The sequence below is a fragment of the Emydura macquarii genome, unplaced genomic scaffold (assembly GCF_026122565.2).
Source record: "Emydura macquarii macquarii isolate MOO-44397 ecotype Brisbane River unplaced genomic scaffold, CSIRO-AGI_Emac_v2 contig_1230, whole genome shotgun sequence".
In the NCBI taxonomy this organism is placed as follows: Eukaryota; Metazoa; Chordata; order Testudines; family Chelidae; genus Emydura; species Emydura macquarii.
Genome location: NW_027131367.1, coordinates 5,621,396 through 5,647,438, shown reverse-complemented (window position 1 = coordinate 5,647,438; position 26,043 = coordinate 5,621,396). Strand labels below are relative to the sequence as shown.

The 26,043-nt window shown below is 46.8% G+C and overlaps 2 protein-coding genes across 5 annotated transcripts in view; one reads left to right on the top strand and one right to left on the bottom strand.

Moving 5' to 3' along the window:
* The window catches only part of ARSG (arylsulfatase G), a 72,221-nt gene that overhangs the window by 637 nt on the left and 45,541 nt on the right, over nt 1-26,043 (top strand). The window lies entirely within an intron of this gene.
* On the bottom strand, nt 1,902-14,364 carry SLC16A6 (solute carrier family 16 member 6). 3 transcript variants are annotated; one of them, XM_067547316.1, is made up of 6 exons: nt 14,040-14,364; nt 9,652-9,893; nt 8,753-8,896; nt 7,398-7,526; nt 5,255-6,076; nt 1,902-4,590 (listed from the first exon to the last, which is right to left on the bottom strand). In XM_067547316.1, exons 2-6 carry the CDS (start codon nt 9,884-9,886, stop codon nt 4,349-4,351), a joined length of 1,572 nt encoding a protein of 523 aa, XP_067403417.1. In that variant the 5' UTR covers nt 9,887-9,893; nt 14,040-14,364; the 3' UTR covers nt 1,902-4,348. The 3 variants fall into 3 exon arrangements, with proteins under 3 accessions (XP_067403417.1, XP_067403415.1, XP_067403414.1); XM_067547314.1 differs by lacking the exon at nt 14,040-14,364 and adding an exon at nt 10,297-10,996; XM_067547313.1 differs by lacking the exon at nt 14,040-14,364 and having other exon boundaries at nt 9,652-10,265.

The window sequence follows — 26,043 nt, the reverse complement described above, 5'->3', positions numbered from 1 at the left end:
TAAGTCAGTTCAGTTGTAAACTTTTGAAAGAACAACCATAACATTTTGTTCAGGGTTACAAACATTTCAGAGTTACAAACAACCTCCATTCCCAAGGTGTTTGTAAATCTGAGGTTCTACTGTATTACTGTAATTTGCTGTCTGTTTTTGTCTTTTTTTAAATAAGCATCTGATTAAATTAGTATCATTTTCAATTTATAATTTGGTCCATCTTAATGGTGAAAATGGCCTCATACATGTCTTTATAATGTGTAAATGAGACCTGAAACTCCTCCTCTGGTAACTTAGGTCAGGTCTTGTCTACTCTGCATCAATTGGATGACTGGTACATTATATCAGATACCAAGAAGGTAACATCTAATGGGGAATTGTTATACATTTTTTTGTTTCGGACATGACATAATATTTCTAAGGGGGAAAAATTGTAAAACTTTGCTCACCTTTCAGGCCTTATTTATATATCATATAGGGTACTAGGTTTTTTTTTTTTTTTTTTTTTTTTTACTTCTATAAGTTACCTTATGTAACTTCCTCTGTCTATCTGGATGACATTGAACCTAACAAGACAACTACATGAGAGGTTATTTTATAGTTGTGGTTGGAAAAGAAACAAACTGTATAAATGAACTAGCTTAATTTACAGATCTAGTGTCAGAGGCTCTCTGTCTTGCACCTTGTTTAGTAATTTGGACTAGTGCGAAGCACATGTAAAATGTTACTAAATAAGGATGGTAGTTTCCCCCACTTTGCTCTGGGTTAAATGATTATGTACAAGATAACATAGAATCTGATTCATGGGATCAAATGGAATCACTTTACGTTAAAGTGGGGGAAAATGTAACTCAGGAAAAAAAAACCTGTTATAGTGGAAGTCACCAGATGGCACTGTAACAGTTTAACAAGTTCTTTTTCTCAGCATGTGAACAATGAGCAGTCTTTGTGCATCCCAAAGCTATCACCGTCTTTTTAGGGAAGCTGTTGCAAACAGCATGTTTGCTCTCTGTCTTAATCTAAACAAAGTTAATTCTTGTGGCAGAGTTGCTTCCGGAAACGGACTATTGGTATTGAAAACTGGGATTTTTGAAAGAGGGTTTTGCTTGCATGCTGTTTGTGACCACTTTTGTTCCAGGACTGATGTATATAGTATAAATACTACAAGTCACACTACGAGTGTGTCACTGATTTCTCCTCCAATAACCAACCTACAAGGATTCTGATGTCTGCTACCACTCAGAGGGACTATACTTTGAAAAGGCTTGGTAGTGAGATGAAGCTGCATAGTAATAGCACTTACTAGCCATTAGTGTTATGAGCTATTAATTAAATAGGGAATTATGGGAGGGAAGGGGGGAGAATTGGTTTCAATTAATGTAATAAAATCCAAGGTTTTGCAGAAGAGAAAATTAATGCCTCAGAAAGTATTATGGCCCTGTGCAATTTACAATTTTACTTTTGAGGCACTGGCCAGCTGCCTCGGTAATATAACAAATATTCTTCTCGAATTCACTGAGACAGTATCATAATTACATGACTGCTTAGACACACGTGCATGCTATCAAAGTGGTTACCTGTCAGAATGATGTGCTGATTATAGCCCAGAGTACAGTAGTATGAATGTCACCAGAGCACTAATGCTCATAAGGCCAGTGTTAGTCCACCAGCCCACAGGCAGTTGATGTAAAAGAATGCACGGTTGCTCAGTCCAGTGGGTAAACATGGTCCTTTAATCTGAGCAAGCTGCATCTGATGCTGTGCACTGCTGAAAGCCCCTCTAAAGAGGGAGTCATAGAAATCAAGCCTTTTAGTCACAAGGCTGTGTGTTACTTTGTGTGAGGTTACTAGAGGACAGCTAGAAGCACAGCAGTGTTGGGCAAGGAACACAGAAGAGATCAGGGAATAAAAGGGGTTTATAGAAAGGGGCAAAAAGTGTTTTTTTTCCCCCCAAAAGTCTTTATTGCAAAACTCTTTATATCACTTCCAGATTTCACTAAATACATTACAGAACAAACCAGCAAATCCTATTTTGAACACGTTAAAGCCTGCTTCTTCTGGGTCTTTTGTGCACACACATGCACGCGTGAACACACATGCACTTGCCTGCTTATGCTGTGTACATAAACTTATTGTGCATCCATTTATATACACATTATTAGTGAATCTGTATTGAAAATCCTTGTAAAAAGGTTACAGTAGAACCTCGTTAATCTGCAGAACAGTGTTCTCTCACACACACAACCTGGCGCACTCTCCCTCTTCTAAACCAATTTATAATAGCAAAGTGCTATAGTGAGGTCTCATTATTAAGATTTCATTAATGTTAGTTATATTCTACAGTACATTTACCAACATGCCATAAGTATTAGCATAAATTAAAATAAACTTTACAAAAATAAATAAAGTTTTGTGATGCAGTATCGTGGTTGTTCACGTACTCACAAAATCTAGTACTCTACAATGGATCTTCCAGTCATTCATGCAATTTAGCGAGGTTCTGCTGTACATGATAAAGTGCTGAAGGCATATAAAAAGACAACTGCAGCATAGTAACACTAGTTCTCAGGCAGTAATAATGGATTGCTCTAGCTACTTTGTTGCAGGAATACATTTCTTTTTGGACATCTAACTAAGACAATTTAAACAAAAGCACCTTTCCAAAGAGAGGAGTTTTATACAGATTGTCCCACATTTCTATGGCTGATAAAATACATAGACATGTTAGCATAGCAGGTTAATATATATATAGTGCCGCTTCCACTTAAATACAGAGAAATGTTTGTCAAACTGTCTGCATACTTAGAACCAAACAAACTTGTTTTACTTGTCCCCCTGAGTTGCTGAGTGGCATAAAAATGGAATAAATAAAGGAATCTATCAAAATAAGAGTGAGCGAACAGCCAGTTTGTCATCTTTTAGAATTCCCTTCTTTACAGGCAATAAAGCTAAAGCGGGAAACAATAAGGACCCAATCCTGCTGTCACTGAAGTTAGTGACTTCAATGGCAACAAGGTAGTGCCCACAGGGACGACTTTCTTTCCATTGCAGAAGACCAGTTATTTAATGCTTTACAGTAGTTTAAGAACACAGGGATTGTATTCTAATAATGTAAACTGTTACTGGTCATGGCCAAGTGCCTTTACTATTTCATATTAGCTGTATAGTGACGTTATTCATGTTAATTCAGTAGTGCTGCAAAGATTCCTTTATGTGCAGTGTGGTAAGTGGAAGTTGCAGGTATGTTTAGGTGCTAACCATACAGGACCAGATTCTCAGCAGGTGCTATTCAGTGGAGCTGTATCAGTTTACACCAGCTGAGGATATGACCCACAGTCTATTAACAGATACATTGAATATGAGATACGATCCAGCACAGAATTATTTTAAGATCATTGTCTAAGATCATGATAGTAAAAACAGGAAATATTCATGACAACTTGTGATTTAAAAACAAAACAAAAAAGTTTACAAGAGGCATTGAAAGGATTGATGCAGAGGTAAAAAGTTTTCTGCTAAAATTGGATTTTTTTTCTCTCTAATTCAAATTATTCATCTGATCGCCTTTAACAATCCTAGAATAACTTAAATAATAAATACTGGTTTAAATTAGACGGTAAATCTGAACATCAACAGGAAACGATTCTTAGGATGCTAGTTTGTAGAGAAAACTTTATAGTGAAATATCTTCAGTAATAACTGGCCATAAAAATAAGTGGTAACCTCCAACTTCCCAGCATTTACAAAATTCAAGTTAACTAAAAACCAAATTTACCAATAATTATACTTTAACTAATTAACCTACCCACTGCCCCCAAGTCATCTTTCTTACAATGATCTGAAACAAGAGTTCATGTTCTTCTGATAGAAAACTCAAATTACTTATGTCTATTAAATAGTCTCTTCAGCATTATCTATTCTGTTGATTGAAGATTTACAGTTCAAGATGCTTGCAGGTAATCAATAAGGTAGTGACCTAATAGATTTAGTTGAATGGGCCACTTCTGATTTTCATATGTACAACCTTAGGTTTTCCACTTAAGATCAGTAGAACTGTTGGGTGTTAGGTGTCCTATTAGGAAAGCAGGAATGTGAACTACATCTCTTCATATGGGACAGGAGTATTCTTATGTAGCTAGCAATGTGTGGTCAGATCTCATATGGAACCTACTATTGCTGTTTAAAAAAAAAAAAAAATGAAAGCAATCTTTCCAAAAGAATAGTTGTTGATGGCAACTTGTTCACATTAAGATTTTGCATTCCCTTTGAAGTATAGTTTTAGAAAATAGAACAGAGCTGAATTCTTGTTTTTCCCCAGATTTAAACACCGAGTGTAGGGGATTTATGAACAGCTTTTTTATGCCCTGCTGTCACAGCTTCTTACCGAATCTTCTATTTTTCCAAGATCCATTTCAATAAAGTCCTCTGGGATGTCTTGTAAAGCTTCCGACACATTTTCTTCTAAGCCCTGCTTCTGAGCTTGACACAGTACGGTCTTGCATGGTCTTACTAAGGACAAAAACACAGCACCCAGTACCATGCCAGCAGCACAGGAGTAGAATGCTGATCTGTAGTTGTGTGTCTTGTCCACTAGCACACCTATGGAGGAAACATTTTACATCGATTACAAATAAAAATTACATCTCACACTCATCTACTGTTTTCTTGCCCATCCCATTACCTTAAAAAAAAAAACAAAAAACCAAAAACCCCCCCCCCCATATAGTTGCCAATGTATTTGTTGGATGTTGCAACTTGAAGATAGCTGATTACCAGTGCCTACCCACCCATTACGCCTTTAAAGCCTTAAAATATCAAGGGTCGACTGAATACATATTTAACTGATACCTGCCACTGTAGGACTGATTTATTTTGCAGGATGTATGGCTAGAAGGCCCTGTATAAATGAGTCATTTTTAGTGTGTATATTTCACTAAGACCCAGAAAAGATGCCAGTTTTAGGATTCTAACTGGAACAGGATAGCAGTGCAGTATTTGTCTTCCTTGAGGCTCTTCTTTAGAGGATGCCTGATCTGCAAGACATTACTTCATTCCTACAACCTTCTTTCTGCTCATCATTTAGCCAGAAAGGTTGTAACAAAGAGGTATAAGGTACTGTCACATTCTCACCCACTTCCTACCCAGGACTCCAGCACAGTAACAGCACTAACCCCCTGCAACAGAGTTATTAGGAAGAGACGTAAATATTAACAGCAGATTTCAGATATTCAAAAAGGTACACAGGTATATATTTTAAAGTTACCTGCAAGGGGTGGTCCAGCCAACCCAGATAAGCTCTGAATGAACACATATACGCCAGCTGCAGAGGACATCCTGTCAATACCAGCCACATCATCTTCAGCTAACATTGGAATGTGTGTGCCTGCTACAGTTCCAAGCATGAACCCAAAAAATATGCTACATAACATCAAGCCCCAAAATTCATAGGCAAAAGGGAAGGCAAACAGAGCTACGGAGAGCAGAATGACACATATGAGTTCAATGTAAATCTTGCGGATAGGCTTCTTGTTTAGGACCCAACCAGCACTAATTCTTCCAAAGACTTCAGCAATTGCCATTGCAGACAGTATGTATGCAGAACAATCTTTATTGATACCAAGACTGATGCTGAGAGGAATGATGTAGAGCGATGGAGCAAAGAATCCCAGAGTAGCAAATAGACCAAAAAGTGCATAACAAATAAAGCTGTAGTCTTTCATCACAGAAAAGTCCAGTAGTTGGAGTTTTGGTTCTTTAGGGGAGTTGCTTGATTCAACAAGCATCTGTACAGTTTCCTTTGGTTCTTCAATTTTCAGCTCTGTTTTGGTGTTTCCAGGCACATTGCTGGGTGAGGTAGTCACTTCTACTCCTGAGTCAATGGACTCTATTGAAGTGCGTGTTTGCTCGTTTTCAAGCATGTACTTTGTCTCTGTGTGCTCTTCTGTTGGCATTACTTTCTCTACTTCCTGTGGTTTGATGATAATAGGTCGCAGCAGTGATCCACAGACGACAATGCCTAATTGTAGCACACCAACTAACAGGAGACTGTATCTCCAACCAATCTGTTCCTTCAAACAGGTGATAGCTGGGGAAATGGGGAGCAGAGAAGAAATTATTAAAAAAAGTTAGAATAGGAAGCCTCTAAAATATACATATTTAAAAACAAAACTCACTATTGGGCCAAATTCTGCTCCATTTGATGTCAATAGGGTCCTAGGCATCTCAAATTAAGCACCTAAAAATGAATGACCACCTTTGAAAGTAGACGTTCGTGACTTGCCTAAGACCAGTCAATGGCTCCCTACCAGAATTCCACATTCCCAGTTTTAGGTTCAGTGTCTCTAATAGGTTAGTATTTAGAGTCTGGCTTGTAGTAATTACTGCACAGGATTTCCCTTGTCTTCTCAGGCAAACAATCTTTTCAGACAGTTCTTTGCTGGTGTAGGCTGGCAGGCACTTTGACCAGCAGGGAGTAAGTAGGTAATATTTTCAGTGAGTGTGTGAACTGAGTTTTAAAGTTTCCTTTCCTTCCTGACTCCCCATTCTGAAGCCAGCTAGTTGGGGGAAGTTTTTTCCTCTTTCAAACTGTGTGCTGCTGCTTACATATGTACCCTTTCATTAGAAGGGTTTCTTTAACTGACAGTTAGTATTTTATTAATTGAAGGCAGACCATCACACCAGACTTATCTGGTCAGTAGAGAAATGGCATGTTTCTTCTACTGGCACATTTCAGAGTAGCTAAATAAGGGGAAGCAAAGGTGATAGAGTTGGTTTCCAGAAAGTGCAGTATTAGATGTTACAGCACATGCTATAAAGTTGCTGTGGCAACTATCCTACCTTATTTGTAGCATGTACAGGGAACCCACCAGATTGTGTATCCATGTAGTTTACCCTGTTCAGTCAGCGGAGACTGAGAATAAAAAGCCAAGCCTCTCCCTGACACTGATTTTTTTCTTGCCAGCAACAACAGAGGGCCAGGTTGTATCCTTATACCATAACACCATGCAGGAGCTGGGTTCCCCTGGGAGTTTTCTTCTGCGTTCTCAGGAAGAGAAGAGAGGTGGCAGGGGGCGCACCACCCCCAATTTCAGTGAAAGCTGTTAAAAGACATGTCATTGTCTTGTGTCCAGAATATCTAGAGTGTAAACTTAACACTGCAGCACACAGGCATTTAAGATGCTTATCCAAAAGCATTACTGGGAGTAAGCTTGACATCTTTACTCAGGCAACATCTTCAAAAGGAGTTTTGCCCTAGTAAGGATAACAGTGGCCCAATAACTACAAGCGTCCATGAAAATCAGCATAGTTGTAATTAAAGGCATCAGCTTATGTAAGCCTCAGGTTCTCATCGCAGAAACGTATTGCTTTTTGTACACTTGTGATTTACAATATTTTGGTCTCTGTACCTGGTGCAAAAGAGAAGACGGCAAAACATTCTCCTGTCGATGCCACTGCAGTGACCAGTGAACGTCTTTTGTCAAAATACTGTGACAAAATGGTGACAGTTGGGAGGAAAGACAGACAGTATCCCAAGCCTGTGAATAAATGACAAAAATTGCCATGACAATGAGGAAGGAAGCGAGACACTAATGTAAGACTACGTAAACCAGCTTTCTGGGGTGAGATTATGGTATCAGTTCTGCCAACCAAGTACTTCACCCTAGGGAAAAAGAGAATGACCTAGCGTGGCCAAGACTCACTAGATCCTGCTTCCTGCTCCCAATTAACTGGGAATTTCCAGTTTGAAAAAAGTATCATTTATTTAGTTATATGTTTAGGTCTCTGGCTTATCGCCCTAGTGTCGGAGCACTTCATGGACAATGGATTTATCACACCCATGCCATGTTGGCAAATACCCTTATCTCCAACTGACAGATGGAGAACTGAGCTACAGAGCAATTAAAGGGCTCAATCCTAGCAAGGTGCTGAGCACCTTCAGCTTCTGCTGAAGTCACAGGGAATTGACAGTGGTCAGTGTCTATGGGAGCATTTGATAATTTTCAGGATCAAGCCCCAGGTGATTTGGCTAAGGTCACACAGGACGCATGAGGCAGAGGCAGGAAATCAAACAGCTCTCCAGAGTCCCAGTTCAGTGACTAACCACAAGATCATCCTTCCTCTCTGGAAAGGGAAATAATTTCAGAAGAGTTTGGAATAGACTCTTCACAGCAAGGCAAGTGACTGACATAATATTCAGAAATCTTCCAGAAGAGACACACAATATATACACAAGTCAAATATCCTCTTTGTAAAGCGAAGTGGTGGCTTTTATACACACAAAAATCTATATAAAGTGTACACAGAGTTTGGAAAATATAGACAGACATCGATGTGGCCTCTGCCCATGAGATCTTAAAATGCAATATTCCCCCCTGCCCTTGGGACCCCTCCCAAGAAAACAAAACAGGGCAAGAGTTCTGTGGGAGAGTTAAAGAAATCAGTTTTGAAGTGGTTGACACAGGAAGTCTTTGTGAAAGAATGTGTTTTACAGAGAAATATGAGGGGGAGAGAGCGTTTGGTGAATGAGAAAGGTGAGGTGGTTCAAAGTGTAGGTGGTAGCCTGAAAAAATTGAGACCTTGATCAGGCAAAAGATGATAAAGTGAACAGCAAGAAAGCAGGATTAGGAGCACGATGCGTAATTTAAAAAAAAAAAAAAAAAAAAAAAAGCCAGTTTAGGATAAGGGAGTCCTCGTTCACTAAATTGTGTTTGCTGGAAACGTCACCCGTAGATGGAGTGTCTGAGGTGTGGAAGTAACTCACCAGAGACTAGGCCAATTGTGATATACATCTCGACAACTGTGCGTGCAAAGGAGGCTGTGACCATTCCAGTACTGATCAATACACCTCCAACCATGACCACGAGACGATGACCAAAACGATTACTCAGGACTGTAGACAAGGGAGCTGCATGGGGGGACAAAAGTGCATGAAGCATGACAGTAATTTGTAACACTTTCATATTCTGCCTTATCTTTTGTTCTTCCTTCTCCTGTAGTCTCTAATCTTTCTCCACATTTCCCCCTTCTGCTATCTCTCTAGTCAGTCTTACACGTTCTTTGCTCCATGCCAGTCTGCTCCTACACCCTTGCCACTCTATACATCTGTCCTCCAAGCCTTTTATACCCAGGGAGCAATCTTGGAGCCTAAAATAAATACTGTGGGTGAAATCTTGGCCCCATTAAAGTCAAAACTCACACTCCAATGGGGCCATGATGTCACCCTTAGTGCTTTTATAGCACTTATCAGCTATGCATCTCAGATCACCTTACAAAGGTTGGTGCAAAGGTTTGGTGCTTATTATCCATCCCCCTCCCCCCTTTAAACATGTGGAAACTGAGGTGCAGAGAAGTTCAGTGACTGTCCAAGCTCACACAAGAAGTCAGACACAGTGCCATGTCTAGAGCCCAGTTTTCCTAGTGCATCCCAGGCCCTATCTGTGGTGGTTAGGAATGAGCATGAGAAGTGAGTTTTGGAAGCAGCAGAGGCTAAGAAAGGGAACTGATGAGTAGAGTTGGGGATGTTGAATGACACCTGCTCAGAGAAGGGGGAATGTATATACTAAGTGTGTATGTGAATGCGTGTAAATCCCGATATGTATGAGTGCATGAGTGACAGACACTTAATACTTTTCAGTTCAAACAAGATTACTGTGCACTTACCTGTAAAAGTTAGTACAAACACACATATTGAAATTATCCACGATATCCTGCTGTTGGTTTCATCGAAGCTTTCCATCAAATCATTAAAGAAGACTCCAAATGATTTTATAATACCATATGTAAGCGCTTCCACAACAAAGAAAGCAAAAGCAACAGTCCAACCCCATCCTCCATCAGGCACTTTAGTATAAACATTTGGAGTGGTGCACAACATTTTTGTAGCTTCAACAGTCATTCTTAATCTGGAATAGAGGGAAAAATAAGACATCTTTTTAAATTCATTTTTGTTACAAAGTCTGCATGTGGACTAATAATTGTAACATCACATAAAATACTGGTGTGAAGAGTCACTCTCTCTCTCTTTCTGCTGCTGTGAGATTAAACACAGGGGACTCAGGCAGAAGTTTCTTTCCTATGATTAAATAGGGAGTGGTTTATCAGTGGGCCCTTTGAATCAAGAACCAGAAACTCATCACTCAGCATCAGGACAAGCTGTCCCAATCAGCAAAACCAGTGATTAAAAGCAGTCATCTGAGTTAAATGCAGAAGGGAAGCAATTCATGGAAAAATCCACAGCAGAGCCCAGAGGGCTCGTGAAATGACACAGACTTCAGAACAACACCCCAACAATCACGTTTTGCTAACCTTTAACACAGTAAAAGTAGTGGGGGGAGGCTAAGACTTCCATCCTGCACTTCCTTGAGGACCTCTCTGCTGTCTCAGACCAAAGCCCCAACACAGCTCCACATGGTTTCTACAGAGTTGGTGTAAATTACAGAGTTATGTACATCAGATGAGGCTATTTCCTCCCCCCTTCCCCCCACCGTGACTCTTTAAAGCCATGAAATGCTTCCCTGAGCACTCTCAATGGCTGCCAGAATTCAAACAGAGAGTGGAGTGGCTTGACTCAAAGTGACCTCTTCAGGATAGTCAGAAAAAAATGGTGTTCCCTTCACCTCTCCCTCAATCCCTCTCCTCTCAATCAAGATGAATTTGGAGGTGGGTGCAGCCCCCTCGTGGTTCTTGGGGTGAGGAAACATTTGTCTCCTTCTGAAGTTTTTTCCCTGGTAAGAAGGATTTGTTAGGATCAGTTTGTTTGATGCTGAGGAAGTTAAAGACCAGATTGCTTCAGCATGATGGGCTGAACGTTCATAGCAACAGTAAAGAAGGGCACAGAGCACGTTACAAAGGAAAAGCACACCTGTCCCCTTACCACAGGTCTCAAATCATGACATGCCAGAGATTGCTGATTGGTGCTCAGTGAAACACCCAATCGTGCAGCTGGTGGCTTCACACTCCTCACTCATCCCTTCTGCAGGCTAGGATGGCATATGTATGTAAAATAAGTCCTATTAACACTGCATGGTTTTCTGGAGGTTTTTTATACCATAGGGGATATTAAACTAGGCCAAAATCATCCTGATGTTAGTGGACTTTCGCCAGGGATGAATGTGGCCCATCAGCTTTAAAAAGCCCAGCCATACTATGGTTAATAAAACAAATCAACAGAAAAAGACCCCCCGAACTCTCATGACCCAGGATTTATCTTAGCCTCCAAAGCGGTCTCCAGCCATCAGTCAGTAGTGTGTTCTAAAAACTGGCCCTGGAGTGGCTGAGAGAGCACCAACACGCGTCATGCAGTCCCTCTTGCCAGCTAAACAGAGGTCAAAACTCCATTTCGTTTTTGAAAGCCTTCAACATACCCAAGTGCAAAAGGGTCATTTCTCTTTCTGGAGCTCCCACCGAAAACCAAGGCCCTGTGTCATAACAATCATCCCACTAGCGGAGGAGGGCTATGGCATGTGTGTCTGAGTAGAAGGGGCAGAGAAGTGCGAGAGCATGATCAGTACTAGGGGATGGGCTCCATTTCTAGCTCTGACACCCCCTGCTGTGTGACCCTGGGCAAGTCGCCTCTTGGTACCTGTTTCCCCTCCCACCCTTTCTCAGTCCTTTCTATTTAGGGCTTGTCTACACTAGGGAGGCTACAGCACCGTAGCTATGCCACTGTAACCCCATAGCAGAGATGCACACTACAGCGATGGAAGGGGTTTTTCCATCACTGTAGGAATGCCTCCTCCCCATTGGTAGCTAGGTTGATGGAAGCATTCGTCTGTCAACTTAGCTGCATCTACACTAGGGGTTAGGAGTGATACAGCTATATCAGTCTACAATTTAAGTATAGACCAGACAGACTAAGTTGTTTAGGGTGTGGGCTATTTATTACTATGTACCTCTTACTGTACAGTGCTCAGAACAATGAGACCCTCACCTCTAGGTGCTACAGCAATGCAAAACTCCAACTTTGAATTTTTCCCAGCCAGTTCCTTTATGCCTGCTCTTCTGTTTCCACCCCCAAAATCGTTACACAATGTTTTCCTTAACCCATTTTCTACCTGAGTTGCTTCAAAACATCATAAAAGATTGATTTGGGTAAAACCCAAAGGTGCCTGCTAGCTCTTGTATGCTAGTGTCAGCTTAAGTGTAGAGTTCAAGGATGAATTTCAAACAGAAAGGCTGACACAACCTTTAAGTGTAACAGAGATCTGTATGTATTGCATACCCTTTGCTAGAGTGTGGGCCTATTCATTAAAAGCTGTTCCAGTCATGTCAATACTCATTCAGGACATGCACTTAGGTATATTAAAATGCATTTCAAGGTTCCTTATGGAGAATGGATAAAGCTGCTGCAAGGCATTTGATTCAGGACAATAACCAATTTACAAGATTAGTTTTTTTTAAACTATACTTAAGAATTTACAGTTTTGCCCCTTGAAACTAGTCCCATAGGGATAACACTTCCTTCTGGAAGCTGAACAGTAAACCTGGGCTAGGAGACAAGTCTACACAAACGGCAGCTTTTCCTACTTGGCGGAAGAGACTGCAGTAGGGCATGTTTGTGCTGAAAGACTTGGCAACTTAAAGAAAATGACCTGTCTTCTTTGGTTAAGCACAAAGGGTCAAATCCATTCACGCTGTAACTCAGCTATTGACTGTACACACAAAGGACAAATTCCGTACAGCTAGCTAGAAATGGCAATTAATAATTATTTGTTTCCAGTAGTGACCCTAATGCGCTATTTGATTTCTGAAAAGAAAAGAAGATAGACAATGGCCAGCATAGTTCGCAATTGGGGACTCTTAGAGATCACATATTTCAGAGGTGCTACAGCTAATCTCTTGTGGAAAGCGTCTTTCACACGGATGGTGTTGAAGGAACACTGATATATTTTTAAAGGCATTGTAAAAAGTTACTGACTAGACTATTCCGATCATACCGCCATACTCCTTCCACTCATTATTTAAATCCAGCCAGAGAAAACTGGATTGAAGATACTTGTTCTCAGCTGACACTGTGTCAAGTAACAGCAGCATCCTAAAACCTCTTACAAAAGGGGGATTTGGAAGAGGAAATGCAAGCGAACCAGAATTCCTTGAGGCAAACTTCTGTTGTATAGCCACCTGGCAGAAGCGAGGCTCAGAGCCACACGATGGGCAGAGCAGAGCGCTGGCATCCCGCTCTCCCCCCTTCGGTGGAAGGCTCAGATCCACCGGGCAGATTTGACCAATATTGTGGCCTCTCAAAGGATGCCAAACCCTGCCCTGTGAAGTGGAGAGCAGAGAGATCTCAAGGCCACTTCACCCGCTCTCCAAATGCACGGAGGACCTGTCTCCGAGGTAGTTCGTTCTCATTGCCCTGATTCCACAAAGCGTGGGGTGAGGCGCTCCAGTCCATTCAGCCTTTCCGCACCTGCTGACGATGTCCCAGTGATTTCAGGGAGACTGGAACTTGAAAAGACGCTTAAATGCTTTGGTGAGCGAGACTGGAGTTAAGCACGTGCTTAGCTTTATGGATGGACTTTGCTGGATCAGGAACAGGATGGCTGCGGATGCAGCACTGGGGACCGTGCCTCCGCCGAGAAAGCGGACCACGAGCACCCAAATCTTGGCTCCAGGCTTGGTTTTAAAGCGCCTGGATCCCTCCCCGCACCCCAGGAAGCCAGGCTGTGGTGGGGACCTGGGGCGCGACAGAGGTCATCCGTAAGGGCAGGAAATAGTCAGAGCGACTCAAAGAAAAGCATTGAGTGGTGCAAAAAAAAAAAGATAAAATAAAAAAACAACCCAAAAAACCCCCCAGCCACCCACAAGATCTGGAGATCACCGAGCATCCCGGCAGAAGTGAGCTCGGTGGCTGGGGAAATCCCTCCTGCTTCCCAGGCGCTGCAGGGGGAGGAGGGGGCAGAGTCTCTGCCTGGCTTTCCCGAGCTAGGGCGGCGGGGATCCCGGCCAGGCAGGCGCCCCGGGGGCCACCGCCGCGGCTGCTCGCAGCGCCCGGGGAAGGAGGCGCGGGCAGCAACAAAACTTCGCAGCATAAAACAGGGGTCACTTACCGGCGGGGCGGCTGCGGCTGCTGCTGGGGGGGAGCGGAGCGGAGCGGAACGGAGCGCGGGGCTGGCTCAGGAGCGGGGCAGCCGCATGGCGAGGGAGAAGGGGGCAGGCGGGGCAGGACTCCCCCCTCCCCGGCCGGGAGCGGCGGAGGAGGGCAGCCGGGCACCGCGGGCTGGAGAAGGGGCCGGGAGAGGCGCCGGCCCCGCTCCGAGCAGGGCTGGGGGGTCTGCGGCTGCCTCCTCCCCCTCCCCGCGGCGGGTCCCGCCTGCCCGTCCCCTGCCCGGCTGCAGCGGCAGCAGCAGCGGCGGCCGGCCCCAGCCTCTTCCTCCTCCCTCCGCCAGTCCCGCACTGTCACTCCCCAGCCTTATATACCGGCTCGAGCCGGTCTCTGCCGGCGGGCGGACCCGGCCGGCGCGCGCGGCGCCGAGCTCAGCAGCGCCATGTGCGCGCCGGGCCCGGCTGGCACCAGCCGCCGCCGCTCCCCTCCCCCCACCCGGCATCCGAGACTACCCGCCCCGCCTGCGCTGCGGAGGGGGGGGGGGTCCTGCAGCCCCCCAGTCAGTGTGGGGGAGGGGTGGGCCTTTCATCATCATCATCATCGCCCTGAAGCCGCTGCTGTCACCCCAGGGACACGGGGGGACCCTCCCCCCCCCAAATACCCCACACCAAGGGGCCGACCCTCCCCCCACGCCGTGACTCTGCCGCCCCTAACTAAAGGGTGTGTGTGTGCGTGCGTGCGTGCACGCGCGCTGTGCACAGCCCAGGGTGTCCCCCCCCGCCCGGGGGTATCGCTCCCCACGGCCCCAGAACTGCCCCCCGTCACTCTGCATTCCCCCTTGTCTTTAATTTGCAACCCAGACCTTGCAGAGTTCACTGGGGGGGGGAAGGGGGTTGCTCAGGCCCCCCCCAGTCCTGTGCGTGCCTGGGGCAGGACACCCTGAGTGTGCAATTCAGGTCCTGGTGGGGGTGGGGTGCTCTCTCCCCACTCGGGAAGGGCAGACCCTTCCCCCCACCCGCCCCCGCCCGTTGAGGCACCCCCAGAACGGGCAGCCAGGGGAGGCTGCTCTGGTCCCCCCCCCCCCGGTGCATGGTCGCCGCAGGTAACAGCCCAACAAGGGAAGGGGCGCACCTGGGGCTGATGTACATGTGCAGCCCCGCGCACCGGCTTTGGTGTTGGCCAGGCCCGCCAATCCGCCGGCCTCCTTCAACTCCCGACCCAGCGCCGCCGGGCGAGGGGCTGCGGCGTTCTCCGCTCCTTGGAACAGCAGCGGGGGCCATTATATTTCGAGATGGGACCCGCTGGTCGGACTGGGGGGGGGGGGAGAGCCGGGCGCATTGCCCTGCACTCCGAGCGGGGCTGCTGGGCCGGTACCTGCCGGGCTCCACCAGCAGCATCCCTCCATGGGGGGTCCTAGGTGCTGCTCCAGGGAGCAGGGCCCGAACCTGCCCTGTGCCCCACGCGGGACCCAGACAGAAACCTGCATTGCCGCGCCGTGCCCCGGGGCAGGGACAAGCACAGGCGCGCGCTGCAAGACACACAATCACACACACCCCCAGCCTGCAGCCGGGAGAGAAGCGGGGTCAGAGAGGAGCGGGCCGCTCGCAGAACTGCTGGGGTCTGTGCGGCCCGGGGGGGGGGGGGGAGGGAGGGAGTGTGTGTGCTGTGTGGGGGAGACTGGCTGTAACTGGGGGGAAAGAGAAGATGCCGCAGCCCCGGTTCAGCCTTGCACAGGGTAAGTGGCGGGGGAGCTGCACCCACGGTGTGTGTTGCAAAGGGCTGGCGGCCGGGCGGGGGTGCTAGGTGCACATCCCGTGCGAAGTGCACACCCCGTGCAAGGTGCACACCCACACCCCGTGCAAGGTGCACACCCACACCCCGTGCGTGCTAGGTGTGCACCGTGCGTGTCTCCTTTTCCCCGCGAGCGGGGGCTGCTCCCCCTTCCTCCCCCCCCCGTGGGAGAGGAAACCCTGGGAGCGCTTCCTCGCGCTGGTCTCGGGTCTCCCCGGCGGGCGGGCGGGCGCGCGCGAGAGGAGCCCGGCGACTTGCAGCATCAGCATCCGCAGCATCCTCCTCCTGCCCCCCCCCCCCCCCCCCCCCCGGGCTCGGCGGTGGCGCGAGCGGCGCGTCCCCCAGGTTCAAGCTCGCGTGCAGCAGAGCCGCCGCTGACTGGAGCCGGGCCGGGCAGAACAGGTTTCTTCCAGTTTGGGTGTGTGTGTGTGTGTGTGCGGCTGGCTGCTGCCGGGGTGAGACTTAATCCCCGCCGGAAGCTGAGCTCAGAGCCGAGCCGCGCTGCGCTCCCTCCCTCCCTCCCTGCGCGCTGCGAGGGGGCCCGGAGAGCCCCCGTCCGCCGAGCAGAGGGGCCGGGCCCTTTGCAAGGCTGCAGCCGCTGCCTGGACCACTGGCTGCCCTGGCAGGGTTTTGAATGGTGCGGGCACCGCGGGGGCTGGTTATTAACCATGCAACCGCCCCGGCTGCGGCTGTGCAAAGCCGATATGCAAATTTATCCCCCCCCAGCACAAAATCTCACCCCCCCCCAACCGAACCCCGTGCGGAAAAAACCGCCCTGGGCCCAGGGTGAAAGAGACTCCTTCCTGCACGAGGTGTTGAACTCTGTGCAGCTGGGACGCGGAGCGCGCTTGGGTTGCGGTGCTGGTGCTCTCGGCGGGGTGGAAGGACAGCGGAGGAAAGGGCTGCCTTGTCACCCGGGCTGCCTCCAGGGGACGGGGGCTCTGGAAGCAGCCGCCGTTTATTGAGCGTGTAGCAAAAACTGACTGCAGAATGGGCGAGATCCTTGGCTCTTTGCGGGGTGCTCCGTTCATCCCCCAGCCGCCCGTTTAATCGCTCACCCCCCCCGTTTATTGTCAAGCCCTGCACCATTTTGGTGGGAAACGCTGCATCCATTTGTTTAGAGAAGGTCCCTTCATCTCAGTGTGGAAAGGCGATTTGTGTAAGCAAAGAAAGCAATGGGTTTTTTTTCCCCCCACTTTGTTTTTTTTTTTGCAGCGTGTTAAGTGCTGCTGGCATCCCACTAAAACCTGCTGCTTTGACACAGCCGCAGCCAGCATTTTGTTTAAGTCCCTGCTACAGTGGGCCGGTGCCGTTTAGAGAGACGTGCAAGAGGGAATTCTGTGGAGAGCGCAAGTGACAATGCAAAACAGCAGCCCCAGCCTGCCATAAGGCAGCAGAACTGGAGGAGGGAATCTGGTAAACTGCTCTTTTAATAATAATGCCTCGCTGCATCTCCCAAGCATTGTACAGCCATTCATTCATTATTTCTAAAGACGAAGTAGTGCCCATCCTTTCCTTTTGTAGTGCCACAATAATGGTAGGTCTCTTTCTGCAGCCCTAGCAAACAAACTAAAAGCCTGAGTGCAGATTTCACCTTTAATCATTAATAAATGTTTTTGTTCATGTTTTTAAAGCTTTTCTTTGGCTTTCATATAAAAAAGCTGTGATCTAGTCATAAAATAGGCAGGCCAACCCACCATGAGATTCACGTACAGGTGGTATTGAGAAAACGGTATGACTGTTTGTAAAAGGATTGATTGATTGTATTATCGTAGCACTTAGGAAACGAGTCATGGAGCAAGACCCTGTTGAGGTAGGTGCTGTACAAACACAGAACAGACGGCTCTTTGTTCCAAAGGGTTTAGCTGCCTTGAACTTTAAACAGGACGTGGACACTATGGGAAACATGTTTGGTGTTTTCAGCCCAGTTGCTCAAAGAGCCACCTCCCAAGGGCACTGGTCGTGAACTTTGATGATGCCCTCAAAACAGAGTCAAAAGGTTGAATGGACCATTGAGGCTGAGCACATTGCTGGGTGTAACCCTCACCCTGCTACGACCCAAGCGTGAGATACGATGTGTGACAAAGACCCCAAAGGAGGGATGCAACCAAATTATCCATGTAAGAAACAAAATGCTGCATGGTTCCTTCCTGTGGAGCGGTGGCTCTCCAGTTTTCTCGTGGTGCTACCTCCTTTGGGCTCCCGTCTGATAACATGACCCCAAGGGGTCTGAGAGGTGCTGGGCTTGAAAATTAAAAGCTTGAAAAACAGGTTCTGCTCCTGGTAGGGTGGTGGGTTTGCAGAGCAACACCCCACCCCCCCGCTCACCTGGCAATGGCAGCTCCTGTCCGGCAGGCTGGGCTGGCTGGGCTTGAGTCTCCACACTGGACATTGCAACCTGACCCCTGGTGGATGAATTCGTGTTACAGCACCATTCAGGTTTGGCCTGGCCCCCTCGATGGGGGAGTGGCCGGGCCAAATTTGAGTGAGTGGCGTTGAGTCCGTGCTCTGTGGGCCAGGCTGCAATGCCCGGAGCAGGGCAGTGAACCCAGCCAGCCCTGCAGGACAGGAGCCTCTTCAACTGGGACGTATTCCGGCTTTCTCACCTTTTCTTTTTCTCTTGTTTTTCAACATCTCGTGACCCCCTGGTACCGTTTTGCAAACCCCGCTAGGAGTCGTGACCCACAGTTTGGGAAACGCTGCTGTAAAGGAAATAACTCTTTCTGTTACCTCCGCTCCAGGGTTCTTTATTCCCAATGTTAGTCATTTTCTAATCTAAAGTGAAGGGAAATCAAACTTGTGTGGAACGAAGGTAACCTTGGGACTAGAATGAGAGACTTTCCTCCAGATTGGAATCATTGACAGGTATGTGGCTGGGTCATATCAGGAGGCTGGCATTCATTCTACCTATGTTGGCTCTACCTGTTCTGTGGCTAAACTGACTGCTTGAATCTCAGCACCAGCCTGGTCTGGCATCTTGTGCCAGCATTCAGATTCACACCGGGGTTTTGCAAGAGCAAATTAAAATCAAAAGTTAACTTGGTTGAAGACGTGATGAACTTTCCTGACTCCAAAAGGTCCATTTTTTAGAGTCTGTCTCCAGAGAAGTCTGTGTTTCAGGCTGTTATTCAACTTCTGGAAAAAGGAGCTTTTGGGCTTAAAAAAATTATGGGTAGTGCCAATAAAAAGGGTCACATCATCTACCTTGTTCACTTCTGCCCGTGGAGGTATTCAGTGCTTTGTTCTCTCAATGCACATACTGTGAAACTGATTAAATCCGATTCTGGTTGTTTCTTGTTTTTTAATCCACACACACATTTTTTGTGACTTAAAGCAGGACTCTTGTTCTGGATTCGTGAGCCTTGTACCATTAATAATTGTGGAATGTGTTTAAATTGAATGATTTTTTTCTCACATGCAGCAGATAATAGTACTTTATTCAGACCAGAATGAGGAATAAAACCCTATCTTGTTTGTTCTGCTGCATTTATGGACTCTGGAAATTTGCCACATTGCTATGATAATTAAAAACAATACCACAAAAATAACTCTGCCTAGTTCAGAAGGGACTCAAAAGAACTTTAAGGAATCTGGTTTAGAAACGTGCAAAAATTAGGAAATAAATCAGATCTTAGTTCAGTTCTTAACCCATTCCGCTTTGCTTGTTGCATCTCATGTAGCATGTATAATTTCTCAGTTGCTGGCGTGCCCCTTCCACCCCTGGGCACTCAGATTGGGGGAGTAAATGATTAAATTAAAAATATACATATTATTGAGAAACAATCTGAGCTTTCTTTGACTTCAGTTGGCATAAGTGCTTGTCGGCGGGAGATGCTCTCCTACCGACATAGCTACCGCTGCTTGTTTAGGTGGATTTATTATGTCGGCAGGAGAGCTCTCTCCCATTGCCATCATGTGGCTACACAAGCGCTTATGCTGGTGAAATTTATATCACTCACGGGGGTGGGGTTTTTTCACACTCTTGAGTGACAAGAGCTTTGCTAGCATAAGTGCTCGTGTAGGTAAGACCGTAGTCTGGCCTTTGGGTGGTTTGAACTGGTCCATGCTTACCCGTCTGTCTTCCACATGTCTGCCTTCCTCCTCGTGCCACCAGGGCCATTCCTTTCCCTGCCTCCTTGATACCTTTCCTGACGCTGTGTTTTGCAGCGTTGCTCATGCAGACTGTCCACACTTCACAGATTGCTGCGTGCAGTGCACTTGTAGCTGTCTTGGTCCCTCTCTCTGACCGAAGTTGGTCCAATACAAGATATTACTTCACCCTCCTTGTCTCACCTTTCACAGGATGTAATAAGGGAAATCCAGAGGCATCAGCAAGGGGGAGATGGGCAGTTTTGGGTGAGGTTTTCCGGCGATGGAGAAAAGGAAGGCGGCTGATGGCGGCAGCGGTGGAGGGGCGGGCTCTTGCACCAGCTGTGCTGAGAGTGCGAGATGTGACAGGGACGAATCGGGAGGGAGGAGGGGGTGGGAGGTGATCTTTTGGGCAGGCTGGAGAAGTTTCTTGGGTCATTTTAAAAGCAGGTGGGAAAACATTGAATTGGATCCCGCTGCGGCTGGTGAGGCCAATGGAGTGGTTTGGGGAGAGGGGTGCTGTCTTGAGAAGGTGGGCAGCAGCAGCATTCCGCAATGGCTGGAGTCTGGCGAGAGGGCGGTTCATTTACAAGTGAGAGGCGTCTTCGGCTCTTTGCCCTTCCACCTCCCCTGGTTCATCACACCCCACCCAGCTCCTCCTCTTCTCTCTGGATTCCCTCCTGGGGATCCTCTGATTCCACCCCCTCCTCTGCTGGCGGTGTGGAGCACTCCTCCCATTTCAGCAGTTCAGCCCCTCACTCCTTGGCTTGCCCCTGTGCTTCAGGCAAATCAGAGAACCTGCCCTGCCCCCCGGTACCCAAGCAGTGGCTTGGAAACCAGGGGACTCAGGCTAAAGCCTTGTCTAGACTTCAAAGTTTTGCCAGCATAGTTATGTCGGTCCGAAGTGTGGAAAAAAAATCACTCCCTGTACTCGATACTGGGGAAAGCCCTGGGGTAGCTGCAGTTATACAGGCAGAAAAGCCCTTTGGCTGGTAGAGTTTATTTTGTTTGGTGAACTGGTATAAGCTATACCAGCAAAAGGATTCTTGCTGGTGTAACTTGCATCTCCTCTAGGAAGGTTTGCTGGCATGATAGTTCCACTGGCAAACCCTTTGTAGTGTAGACAAGGCCTAAGATGGGGCAGGAGGCAAATTTACGCAGAGAGGGAGAGAAATGTATGCTATTTCTAAGTTGTCCATGTGGCAGCAGCTGCCCTCTACAAGGACCCGGTCAAAGCAAAGTTTAAATCTGCGCAGGGTCAATTTGGAAACAAAAAATGGTGGTAGTGTCCTAGGTGTGCCCAGCTCCTAGCACCAAAATGAGCTGTCACTCTCAGAAGCTTGCACAGATCTAAATCTGACTCCGCTCCCTCTCTTACATGTTTTGATAGCAATGAAATAGTTAACAATGCCTGGTGGAAAACATTTAAATGATCATCGCTGGGTATCCGAGTTACCGATTCACTGGGTAGAACAGAGCAGGTCACACATCTCAGAGTGATTATTGCGGGCTCTTTGAAAACATCTCTACATCGGTTACACCCCAGTCATATTTGGAAGGGTTTTTTGCAGCCATCAGGTCTAGAGATGTATTATTTTATTTAAAGATACTTTGAGTGTGTGTACAGTATGGTCTGACCCAGTGTGGCCGTTCTTAACATACAAATCATACAGCAATTAAACAAGGAATTCTGTTCAAACAATGCGGCGTGACATATTTTTTAGATAGCCAAGGAAATCTCAAGCTAAGACAGCCAACCCCAGCACCCAGAATTCAGTAACTGTCCCGCTCTCGTTTTGAAGAGAGTGAAATCTTCCTCTTGAAGCTCTGTTGTGTTCTAAAGAGTCATGCTAGCCAGGGAATTTGCTGGGTTGCAGCGCCTTGAACTGGTGAGACACCCCTCCCCTCCTTTGCCTCTGAAAAATTGTTTTCTCAGCTGGGGCTCTGATTCAACAAAGCACATAAGTTCCCCCTACTAAGCAAAGCTCTTAAGCCCATGCCTAAATCCCATTGAGGCCAACGGGAAAAACACCCGCTGTCGTACTTTGCTGAATATGGAGTTTGGATGCCTCGCTGTTGGTCTGGCCTGGGAAGGGAAAACTTGGCATAGGTTCTCTGCCATGTGGGCATGTCTAGGTTTCTTTGACTTCATTCCACATCTCTGTTAATGGCCTCTGAGGGTTTGCGCACTGCAGCTGGGAGCTGGGTGGGTGGACAGACGTGTGCTAGTTCTGCTCAAACTGGAGCACTAAAAAGAGCAGTGTGGACTTTGCGTCTTGGGCTCGCTGCCCTAGAACATACCCAGAGGGTTAGGCGGGTCTGAACTCGGGGCTAGCCCCTGCTGCCGTCTGTGCCGCCGTGGCCCCGCTGCTATTTTCAGCTTACCAGCTCCAGCAAAGCCGGTGCAGTTCTGCCTCCCCCAGCTACCGGCGTGTTCCCAGCTCAATGCAGACATACCCTGAGGGCTAAGCAGCCATCAGACCTTCAGGCACAGATGTAGGCCTCCAATGACTCTTTTCCTTTTTCAGTTAGAGAGAAGACCGTGTCCTTCGAAAATGGGTCTGATTGCGTGTCTTAGCCATGTGATGCCCGCTTACCTTCCTACAATACAGCGAAACTTCTGCCCAAAGCCCAGCCGCACTCTCGGATGTCTGGACACGCAGTTGGTTTGGTCAGGCAGGGGTGTGGCAATCTGTTATTGCGGTAGGTCACTCATGGTAGATGAGATGTGCCAGGCAAAGCCAGAAGCCCTTTTACTAGCAGAAAATATCCTCCCAGTAGGGTTTGCTTTTCCTATATAACGTGTTAAAAGATACCTGGCTTGCGCATTTTCAGCTAAGAGTGCCATCACGGGTTTTGCGCTCCCGTTGCACGAAAAGGAGATGTTTTCACAGGCTGTTACTCTGAAATGCAGATTAGGCTCTCTCTAGTGGTGCTACATTTTATGGTGCTTGCTTACTTTGCTGTGCTATTCGAAGGGAAGGCTGGTGTGTGTGCGGCTAGGAGGTCACATGCATAGAGAGTTCTGCAAAACAGGCAGACTGTATGGCCCCCGTCCTGCAAGTTACTCTGTGCAGGTAGACCCCTGCGGCAACACAGACCCCCATTGGGGCCCACTGTGCCCAATGACGTGAATGGTGACCATATACGGGGCTCTGGGTCCTCCTATATGGAGTGACCTGCAGGATCAGGGCCTGAGATCCTAGAAGTTTGAGATGGTAAATACCTACCAGACTACTGAATGGACAAGGCAAGATACAGTGCCACAATAGAGGACGTCTCCATATTAGACTGATAGCACGCTTGACCTCATGCTGAAGGCCAAGAAGATGTAAATTATTAGGAAGGTGCCAGAGGCCGGGGTGATGGGGTATTGCTTCTGGGTATGGGGGAGCATAGCGTGGCTGCAGCATTCTGGGTCAGGTGGGACTGGATAAATCAGGGACCCATCTGACCTTTGGCCCTTGCCCTGAACGGAATCCAAAACTGAAAAAGTTCAGATAAGGGGCACCCTCCCTGATCCTCCCACTCCATCTCCTTTACCTCAAACCGGCCACCCGCACTTTGCTCCATGACCAGGGTCGACCCAAGACCAAATGGCACCCCGAGGAGCGACTTCAGCAACCCCCCCTCCATTTGTTGAACTTTTGAATACCTTCTTTTAGATTGCATTTGTAGCCCAGCTGACAACTCTGTTGCATGATTGGCATGTTTGATTGCATGTGTAGCCCACCTTGCTGTCATATAAGATGGTAAATTTGCACCCTAGGATCTGTAAATCTGTATTTGCTCATGCCATATATAAGCAAATAAAAAAAATGCATTTCCTCTAAGCTTATAGAAACTTTTCATTTTAAGAATAACTGAAATGTGCTAACGCCAAGAAATTGAACTGTGCCCCGACATTCGTTCTCACTGACTATCTCACTGACTGACTGGCGATGCCCTGCCACTTATATACCTGCGAGGGCCTGGTGTCCTGTAGCCCTGTGCACTCCACCTGGCAGCGGCTCCCTTCTGCAGCCAGAGGGATGGGCGATCACTTATTTCAGATCCTTTCCTTTTCATTACAAGAAAAAAAACTTAACTGACTAAAACAACCAACCCAAAACCCTAGCCGATAATAGGAGCACCAGTAAAATCTGTCAGGGTAGTGCAAAGAGACTAACAGTAACTTTCGTCAGCGGAGCCTTCCAGGAAACAGTTTGGACTCATTCTTTCAATACTTTCTAAAGAAATTCTGCTCTCATAAATTTGTTTCACTGCAATGGGAATTTTGTCTGGAAATGAAGGAAATTTAGTGCCAATCTAATCTAGCTCTCTGTCTGATGTAGGTTCTTTTTGATAGTGTAATACATTAGGGAGTGATTGTGGTTTTGTGGTTTAGGAACAGGAATGGAAGTCATAATTCCTGAGGTCTGTTCATGCCTCAGGCAGTGGCCTGGTGTGTGACCCTGGGCACATCCCTTAGCCTGTCTGTGCATCTGGAGGGCAGTTTTGTGCCTCACACACCTAATTAATGATTGTCTGTAAAGAACTTTGAGATCCTCAGATGAAAGGTGTTAAATAACAGCCCAAGGTTATATTTGTTATGATGATTTATTATTATAAATTAGAAGACTAAAGAAAGCTGCTAATCTGAACTAAAGTCCTAAAATGTTTTCAATTTAATAATGAATTTCGCTGGGGTATAGTGACTCATTTCCCACTGCCAGTTGCTAAATTCTTGACCTACACATGGTACTCGTTGTGTTTTCTCTCCTTTCACCCTGTATCTCATGGCCCCTTTGGTTTCTGATTATTCATTTGTTTACTCTTCCTCTAAGTTTATCTAGATCATTCTGAATTTTGTTGCCCTCCTCACTTGTGTTGACTGACCGACAAGTTGTGTATCATCAGCTGCACATTCTTTCCTCAAGGGCATTGATACACAACTGGAAACATCTGTCATAATACTGGTCCTAGCTGGACTCAGCTAGCTTGCTCCGTCCACTTCAAGCCGCTCATACTTACAGTGCTCTCTGCATTTGATATTCAAGCCAATTCTTTGCCCATTCAGATGTCTCATCCTCTGATATCATTCTTATTGTCCTTGCAGATTAGGTTTGTGCTGATGGCGTTGTATAAATAGCCTGAAGTCCTGTAAATTATAACAGCTTCCCATTTGTTGTTACTGTCTCCTGAAATTCACACTGATTTCTTAGGCATCAGCTCATTTTTTTCATGAATCTTGGCTGATTAGTTTAGTTAAATCTTAACTTTCAATATGTTCCCCAACTATTCTCCAGGCAGTTTCTGTAGACAGTCCTACAGGCATTTGGTCCCTTAGTTCTGCCTTAGATGCCTTCTTATAACCACCTTGGACCAAATCTGCCCCAGCTACCACCATGCAAGCACACTGATTTCCATGACCATACATCAGCGCACCCACTGCATCAGCGTCTCTCCACCGTCTCCTGCCGTGCCCTGTATTTCTCAGCCTAGCGCAGCTCTCTGTGCACGCGGTTCTAACACCCTTCCTTACTCATGTAGAATACTCCATGACTGGTCCCCTATATCAACAGGGCTACTCATGGAATGAGATGCTATTCCACGTGAGCAAACATGTCATGCTCTGGCTCTGGATGGGGAATGGGTCTATTTAAATACAAGTTCAATTTTAAAAATTGAGTTTTACTAACTCAGCTTAGTCCTTGCACATGATTAGAAATGGGGGAAAGTCTGCACATAAATCCGATCTGCCTGTTTGCTGTCTGCAGTGAAGATTAGTAACACCCTGTGATGTAAGAACGTAAGAACGGCCAAACTGTGTCAGACCAATGGTCCATCTAGCCCAGGATCTTGTCTTCCGATGGTGGCTAGTGCCAGATCTTCAGAGGGAAGGAACAGACCAGCGCAACGAGCGAGTGATCCATCCCCAGGCCCAGCTACTAGCAGTCAGAGGTTTCGAGATACCCGGAGCATGGGGCTGCATCCCTGACCATCTTGGCTAATAGCCATTGATGGACCTGTCTTCCATGAACTTATCTAATTCTTTTTTTGAACCCATGACCTCATGCTCAATGGTCAAATCTGAGATCACATTGCAAATCTAGGCAAAATTACTTCTCCAGTGATGTTCAACTCCT